The sequence below is a fragment of the Phaseolus vulgaris genome, chromosome 11 (assembly GCF_051622355.1).
Source record: "Phaseolus vulgaris cultivar YP4 chromosome 11, ASM5162235v1, whole genome shotgun sequence".
In the NCBI taxonomy this organism is placed as follows: domain Eukaryota; kingdom Viridiplantae; phylum Streptophyta; class Magnoliopsida; order Fabales; family Fabaceae; genus Phaseolus; species Phaseolus vulgaris.
This window is the reverse complement of record NC_143508.1, coordinates 49,032,970-49,042,045: the sequence shown is the minus strand read 5'-3', so window position 1 is coordinate 49,042,045 and position 9,076 is coordinate 49,032,970. Positions and strand designations below refer to the sequence as shown.

Here is a 9,076-nt window from a genome sequence, read left to right as displayed (position 1 = left end):
CCTTTGAGTGTCTTCTATCCCTCTTAGATGACTTGGGTAAGTAATTGGTTGAGTTTAAAGTGTTCTTTTATGGTGTCCATTGCTTTATTTTAATGGTCACAACTTGTAATAGATGTGGTTACCCAATTTGATAATTTGGTTAAAAGCTCCTTTTGTGTTTAATGAACATGAGTGTGGAAGAAAATAAGGCTTTGTATTTTACCTTGCCCTTCCAATACCTTTTTTTCCCTACTGTCGTTCTATTCTTCCTTTTCTACTTCATGGTCTCTCAACTACCTTTCTTTTGTCTTTCGTCTATTCACCTTCGTCATCCACCATTCGTCAATCGCCGTGACCCTTAGCCCTTGCCTCAACCTTTGGCCCTCCCACTTCATCCTTCCCTTTACAAAAATTTAGTATTCTCTCTTTTCCTTTATTATAGAGCAACATCGAAAATCTCCCACATATTCAACTCATAAACTAGAAAATATGAGAGGGAAATGACTCGACAACCAACTCAAATTATTAAAAACCTCATATTGGTGTTACATTTATGTCTCACAAAATCAAGTTAAGTAAAACACTACTCATTTAAAAAATATAGAAAGCTCCCAATAATCATGAATTTAATAGTAAAATCTATCAAGCTCACTATAATCTAATGAAAATTTGGGGTTAGTATAAACCATTAAGAGCTTCAAGCATAATAAAACTTAATCATCATTCTTCAAACACAACCTAGAGAGAGTTTCTTGTATCCAATAAAGTTAGAGGTAAGTCTTTGATCACATGGATGAGTTTTGCAAAGGAAACCCAATCCTGATGAGGAGATACAAATCCATGATTTCTAAAGAAAATAAAACTTACAAACAAAGTAAAAACTTGAGTTGCTTGCTTTGTATCATAGTCTCTTGCATGGACTACACCAAGATAACTATGAATTTGATTTTGTAACTTTTGCAAGAGTGCCACCATTATGATACAACTAAATTTTTTTTGAAGGAGGATTGGAGGGTAAATTTGTTATATTAACATCTAATCACACATTAACATACAATTTTTCTAATACCTATTTTGAAATTCACACTTAAAATATTTTTTAGTTAGTTCACAATATAAAAGTCTTTCTATTTGCAACAAACTCTTTTATTGTAAAAAAAAATAGTAAACCAATACAAATTTCCAACATCATTTCATCCTAAATTTTTGAAGCAGTTGAAGTAATGAAACAAGTGTAGTGACGACCCTTATCCTGTCTTGTGTCTTCTGCTCTGCTCGTGGGCAAATCATCCAAAGGATTCACATTCAAAGTTCTTCTTTTGCGAATCCAACTTCCGAAATCTCCACTTCACATAATGCTTTCAAATTCAATGTTCATTGCTTCTTCACTGTTGTTTTCACCATCACCTTCCACCCTCTTTGGTTCCCACAAGATTTGTCCTTCCTTCAAAACCATCTCAAAACAAAGTCACGCATTTCTCCACAGAAACCCCTTTTTCCTGCACCGCTTGAATCTCGGTTCAAAAAGGGCCCTTTCTTCAGTTTGCTTCTTCAACGCTGGAGACAAGGCACTCTGCTTTCTCACCTTTTTTTTTTGTTTTTCATTTTTGTTTCCTATGCAATTACTTTCACGGAATTTCAGTTTATAAAGTATCGTGGGCATTGTTGTTTGATGGGTTATAATTTCCGTGCATGATGAGTAAAAAGTGTTTATGACTTTCTATGCTACTTGTGACAAGCTAAAAAAATGAAGATTTTTTTATATTTTTTATGTGGGTATCTGATGATTGGTTTTTCAGTTTATTCAATACCAAATTTACATTTATTATGATGATATGATTCCCTTTGCATGAGTGAATGTGAGTGCATTTCAGTGATACCTATGAGTCACAGGTCTTTATCTTGTTTGTTTTTGTTTACAATAATACATGAAAGAATTTAGTTTCACACATTGTTTATGAAGATTTTTGCACTGTCGATCAATTATGAATCTCTCAAGTATAGTTTTTTAGTAATTACATATGTCTGTAATCTTACTAGGCATTACAATTTACTATGGATTGATAATGTACGCAACTTTTATGTTATGAGTACATTCTAATCAAATTCTTTATAAACAATTGTCTAAATTACTTGTACTGTTCTTTTTATTTGTCTGATTTTCAGGATTCGGGATTGGAATGGCCTATTCTGAGGCGATGGGAGGTGCCTTGGGAATGGCAAACAGTTTCATTGACCTCTCTTGCTTGTGGATTGGGGTGTGTTTGAATAGCTGTTATGATTTCATATCAAACTTGAATAATGTAAATCTACTGAGAAGATGTCATCTGGGGACTTCTTACCTATGCTGTCAATTGGTTTACATGTTATAATTTATTTCTGTGTTACTGTTTGTGGTGCATGTTGGGCCATTAATTTATTCCCAGGCAGTTTTGTGCTGACAGGTTTGACTGAAGCAGTTGCTCTCCCTTATCTTGGGATCAAACTTGATGTGCTAAGTTTAGATGACAAGGCAGAGATACTTTTGTTAGATCAGGGGTATGCTATTCCTTTGGACTCTCTTACCTTTGTAATTCTTGAAGTTGGTTGGTAAATTTTTGGAACTACTTCCACTTTTTTGCTTGTGACTTATTTTGGATGAGTCATTGATTTGCTAAGAAGATGTGAAGCTACATTTTATTTAGCAAGATGACATGATGTTCATGGAAGTGAGTGATACGGATTAGGTTTTTAGGCTTTCATCCTTTGATTACTTCTAGTTCAAAGCTTGGTTCCCCGTGAAATGTTTGAATGCTTACTTTGTAACCTTTGCATTTATTGAATTTTAGAGGGGGGAGATTTAAAAAGGGAGGAGGGAAGGTTCTGCATATAATATAGCTTCTTGATAGACTTAGGGGACGTTTAGTAGGAGGGAAATTTCTTCACACCTTTGAATGAATTAATGAATAATATGGTAATTTTTTTCAGTAAAATTTTTATTTTGAATTAGGAAAGTTAGATTCCCACCTTCTCCATGAGAACTTTTTGAGAAACTAGGTCAACCCTCACCTTGCAAGTTGATTTCGTGGGGGTTGAAGTAGGTCCTAAGCCCGAATTCTATGATGTATCAAATCCTATTCTATATCCATTATTGGGCCACTTGCATTTGCCAAACTTTAGCAACCTTGTGTGTGAGGGGCAGTGTTGGGAGGCCACCATTTTTGTGGTGACCCTTAGCCTGCCTTAGTTGTACCTCTTTGGGGGTTGCCTTAATTGCAACTAAAGAGTGGTTTAGTTTCTCATCGACTTAAGATGTAACTTTTTTTATATAAAGCTTTCATGTTAGGCAATACTAAAATTTTGTGACTTAAGATGTAACTTAAATAAAGTATGTAAAGCTTGGACAATCGTTATCTTGTGAGCCGATTTGTAGATTGACTTTGGCCTGGAGCTCAAATTCTAGGAAATATTAATGGAGTGCAACTCTGTAGACATTAATAACCTTGAATACTAAATGCATTTTTTCATGTGATATGTGAACATACTGTTTCTTAAGTACATTAACTATTATTATTATTATTTCCAACAGCTTTAAACTTTAGTATGGTGTAAATTAGATCAATCTATAAACAATAAAAGTATGAAACACCTTTGGCCTTTCTGCCTTCTGTACCTAATAATTATTCCAATTTTCTTTCTAGTGTTAAAATTGAAGTACGCAAAGTTTTGGATTACTTTCTTATTTTCTCCTATTATTTGTCTTGGCAGCGTAACAACTGCTGTTGTACTTGGAATCATATTTAGTGTTGCCAACACTTTCCAGCCACTTCCTGAAGACTTCTTCAAATACGGTATCATCATTTAAGACCCTTTCAGTTATATCTAGGATATAAACAAAATGGTTTCTGATGTGAGCAATATTTGTGTGAGGCTGTGAGTATAGTGCCTATAAGTGCAGCCAATCTTGAGCTCAAAATAATATTAAGATAACTTCAGCATAGATTTCAATACAAGCTTGATTATTATTTTAATACATCTGGAGCTGTTTATTCACTGCACTTATAGACACTTTGCTCATGCAAGAGTTATTCTTCGATGTTTATATTAATGACTGACATCAAACCTTAAGACTTACAAAAGTGTTAACAATTTAATTAGGTTCACTGCAACCAATACAAACCAGTTTGTGCCTTTATGAACATGCTGTATCTCTTTATGTTGCTTCATGTTGGTTTAAATCTCATTTTAATCCGATGTTTAGTTTGCAATTGGCTTCTATTTGGAAGAATTAGAAGATGTTACGCACTGATGCTTTTTCCATTCAATGGTAAAAACTTTGTTACAGATTTGAGGGAACCTTTCAATCTTCAAAAGGGTTGGCTTTTGTGGGCTGGAGTTGGACTTGTTAGTGCCATAATTGCAATTGCATTGACTGGAGTTGCTGTATCTTTCTTCAGTGGAGAAACCCCACAAAGAGAGGTTTATGCTCTATTTTTCAAATTTTACTGGCAGATGCAGATGTAGTTATTACTTTCTTTCTATATGTTAAACTATTTTCTTTGTAGCATGGGAGGAGGCAATTTAGGGTCACTGATTTTCCAATAGCATTAGTATTGAACCACTGATCTTAGAATTACATCACAGCAGTTTATAGTATGTTGCCGATTTGCCATCATGAATAGCTAACTAGAGGTGGATCAGATTAGCTATATCTTCCTCTTGTACCTTAGCAGAATTAATCTGTCTTGATAGGAGTATTACTTTGTTCTGTTAAAGTTTGCCTTTTATAACAGTGTTTAATTTTTTTCTGGACTTGAAACCATGTGGGTATCTCTTATATGCTTCTATAAACTGCCTTTCAGACTGATGCTCTTGTTCGCTTGCTTCCATTAATTGGATCTTCAAATCTAAGGTAATATAAGATATTCTGTTCCATTACAGAAATAGCATAAATTTCCAGTTAAATGAGGCTTATGCATGCAAATTGCAGTTGCTGAGGTATCTAAAACCACAATCACTACAAGAAAATCATTAAATAGAAACTAATTTCAGAGACCAAAATAATTAGTTACTATTTGACTAAATTAGAGACCATTTTATAAACAAAAAAATTATTGGTATCTGAAGTAGTTTCTATTATTAATAAAACTTTATAAAATAGTTTCTAAATTGTATCTAACCATTAGCTGCCAAGGTTTTAACTACTTACTACTTTATATTCTAAATTAGTCTCTATTAGTCTTTTAAAGACTAATTTAGAAATAATAGAAACCACTTTAGATATGAATAATTTTTTAGTATCTAAAAGAGTATCTAATCTAGTCAATATAATGACTAATTATTTTTTGTCCTTAAATTTAGTTGTTATTTAATGATTTTTTTTGTAGTAAACGTTATGGTGACAATTGCAGTTGTGGACTAGAATTTCATAGTCCTTATTTCTATCAATGAAAGGAATTTTTCAAAAGTTCCCATCTAGGCAGATTCTCAAGCAAGTGATTGATTGTGTTTATTTTCATTGTAGTACTGCTTGCTTGGTGGGCATCACAGGCGTTCTTGCTCCACTCCTTGAGGAGACCGTATTTAGAGGATTTTTTATGACTTCTCTGACTAAGTGGTATTGGTTGCCTTCATATCTTTTCCTTTCTATTTGAGACCTGTGGTTTGTTGATCAACTTCTTTTTTTCCCCTTTTTGATTTTACCATTTTTTCATTTCCATATATCATAATAATTCATGCTATAAGAAACTTCAGCTTGCCTTGAAAGTTGGAGTTTTTCCTTTCTGAATTAGATATACAATGGCAAGAATTGAACACAGAAGGCTTCAACAAGTGCAGCTTCAGCTACGCTATAGTTATCTTATCCTTGAAAAAAATTAAAAGTTGATTAGAATGTATAGTGAAGTTTGCATTGTGCTAGCTAGTAGCTATTTTCCCTTCCAGTTAAGTTACTGACCATATTGGTGCATTTGGACTCATAATTTAGGTGGTAGCTCTTCAATCAACTTGGTGAACTTTAATATATGGAATTTTACCTTTAAGAGATTATATATACATATATATGTACATATACATACATACATACATACATGTTTATATGTATATATATACATATATACACACACAAACACACATTTAGGACTAGGGAAGGTTGGTCTTAGATATTTTTGAGGTCCATATCATAGCTCATGAAACTCCTAACGAATGGATTACTCGTTTATATCACTACTATAAAATCATTAAATAGAAACCAATTTTAGAGGAAAAAAATAATTAATTGCTATATTGACGAAAGTAAATACTATTTCAGAGACTAACAAAATTATTAGATACTAAGGTTTTAACTACCAACTTAAAAATCTAAATAATTAGATACTAATTTAGAAACTATTTATTAACAATAGAAACTAATTTGGATATCAATAATTTTTAGTCTCTAAAATAGTATATAATTTAGTTAATATAACAAGTAATTAATTAGTTTTTATTTAATGATTTTCTTGTAGTGTATACAAACTTGAGCTTTTCAAAATACTGTTTACATAAGAGAATACAGAGGTTTCTAATGTGAGACTGCCAGCTCCAGAGGTAGACAATGAAAGAGGGATAATTAGAAAGCAAGAAGAGAAACATCAATATGACATGTGGAAGTGAAGGTTTTGAAACTGACTGATAGTTTCATCATTTCATTACTGCGTACTAAAGTTTAATTCAGTTTTACTCTGTGGCTCTTCTTAGTTCTTACCCAGATAGCCTGAAAAGGTCAGAGCCCTGTTAATAAGTATGAAAGAAAAGATAACTACACCCAATATAATCAATATTTTGATATATGTTTAAAATATGCTATACATTCTTCATTGGATCTTCAATTGAGGAAAATTTATTGCTTTGTGTATAAGTGATCAGTGAGCTTGAGGAAAAATGATTACTCAAGGATTCTGAGCATTTCTAAGAACAGTATCATGATAAGGTCACATTTTGAATTTTATTCTATTTTAATGTGTAAAACTAGTAGTGTGATTGCCTGAGTATTTGGATTAGCAATGTTAGGTAAAATCAAAGCTTGAAGTTTCTCTTATGCTTTCTTTGTGAAAATTTATCTATATAAGTGAACATACTTGTATGCAAAATTTGTAGATTTAGCTTAGTGAGATGATGCATCATGGATTCCTCAACTCAATTGTTGAAGTATGTTTTGTGAATTGATTGTTACTGGTGCAAGTTTTCTCATTCACCAATTTCACTGTAGGGTTCCTACACCAGTTGCTGTTATCATTAGTGCCACTGTGTTTTCCCTTGCACATCTCACCCCTGGAGAATTTCCACAGTTGTTTGTTCTAGGTACAGTGTAGATACATTACAAGTTGATCTTCAGAAATGGAAACAATGAAGTTTTATATTATAGAAACGTTTACTTTCTCTGAAAAGATGCTATTGTTCCTCCACCTGTTGTGAAAAAAATAACATAAATTTGTGACATACTTAGGGGCTGCTTTGGGGTTTTCATATGCTCAAACTCACAACCTTCTCACTCCAATCACTATCCATGCCTTTTGGAATTCAGGAGTGATATTATTTCTTACTTTTCTGCAGGTATTTATTATACCTCCATGTTTGCAAATTCTGTTAGTTTTTACCATAAACTTTTATTCAATATTAAGAATGCTTCTTCTGCTGTTTGTATATATAGCTTCAAGGGTACGATATCAGAGAATTGTTGCAGGCAACTTGATGGAAACATTATCTCTCTTGCATGGATGTATAGAATACATATCCATATGTTGTGGTATAAGAGTAAAACACTCTCTACAATTTTGTGTATAATATTCTTATTTACTCTAGAAAACATTGCAAAAAGGATAACCAAGTGTATTTAGTGTTATTTAACTATTTAATCCATTATATCAGTAAATTAATCAATTATTTAACGTTTTAACATATTAAAATAGAAACTATTAGCATTCAAATAGGCACACATGTTAACAAAACTTTTAGCAAGATGATAACAAAAATTTCTTATTCAATCTTTTACTTTTAATATTACAATTTTCAAGCATGAATACAAAATAAAAGCAAGTGATATCTGCATGAGATGTATGAGAGGAATCCTATTCTTCACTAGATTTGTTGTTGCTTCCAATGTTGTGCTTCTTTAGCTTCCTTTTAATGTTATGAAGAGATATATGAATATTTTCCAAAGTTTCATCATATTGCACATCCCTTTTTAGTTGGTAATTATACACTTTGTCCAGCTTGACCAATAGAGTTTGCTCATAAGCAATAGTTTCACCTTCCAAGTCCATACCATAGTGTTCAAATACTCTTGAGAGGAAGACAACAAAGGAAATTTGGTAGATAAACAATCTTTTTTCCTTTAACATGGTCGCATAAATAATTGTTGGTCAATATAGTAAATATGAGCAACATGTTATCAATTGAGCATGGTTGCTCCCTCTTGGAGCTAATATCCATGCAATGACAAAGGCCAAAGCTTTTCATCCATTTTTATTCCTCCCGTTTTAAAAAGTTTAAACTTGTTACTTCAACCAAGGCAAGATTAGTTAAATGATTTATATATATAGTTCTTTTGGTGTGGAAACAAGCACATAAGCAAACAACAAACATAATATCAAATCTAGATGTAGCGAGGTAAAGAAGTGAACTAATCATCTATCTATATATGATGTCCAATTTTCTTAATTCCTCGTCTAGTCCTAATGACATGGTTGGTTGCATGAGTGTCTTCATTTCATTGGCTTCATCCAACATGAATTTCTTAAGAAGTTGTTTCACATGCTTTGTTTGATGGATGATTATGTCATCATTGAGGAACACAATCTTTAACATCCATTTTGATAAAACTTCACATTGTTATAAGCTACAAATAACAATAAGATGCTTATAGCCTCAAAGTCTTCCTAACTAGTGCATATGTTTCTACGTAGTTTGTGTCTTCCTGTTGTGAGTAACCTTTGGCCATTAATCTAGCTTTATTCCTCACAACAGTACCTTGTTCATCCATCTTGTTTATGAAGATCCACTTTGCTCCTACTACCTTCTTTTCTTTGGGTTCCTCCATAAGTTTCCAAACATCATTCTTCAAGAATTGGTCATGCTC

The 9,076-nt window shown here is 32.6% G+C and overlaps 1 protein-coding gene across 1 annotated transcript; it reads left to right on the top strand.

The window, feature by feature from the left end:
- Positions 1-1,153: 1,153 nt before the first annotated feature.
- LOC137829006 (uncharacterized) lies at positions 1,154-7,894 on the top strand. Its single transcript, XM_068635804.2, has 10 exons — positions 1,154-1,547; positions 2,146-2,237; positions 2,410-2,517; positions 3,727-3,809; positions 4,304-4,437; positions 4,821-4,870; positions 5,483-5,575; positions 7,208-7,299; positions 7,445-7,551; positions 7,649-7,894. Exons 1-10 carry the CDS (start codon positions 1,335-1,337, stop codon positions 7,688-7,690), a joined length of 1,014 nt encoding a protein of 337 aa, XP_068491905.2. The 5' UTR covers positions 1,154-1,334; the 3' UTR covers positions 7,691-7,894.
- The last annotated feature ends 1,182 nt before the right edge of the window (positions 7,895-9,076 follow it).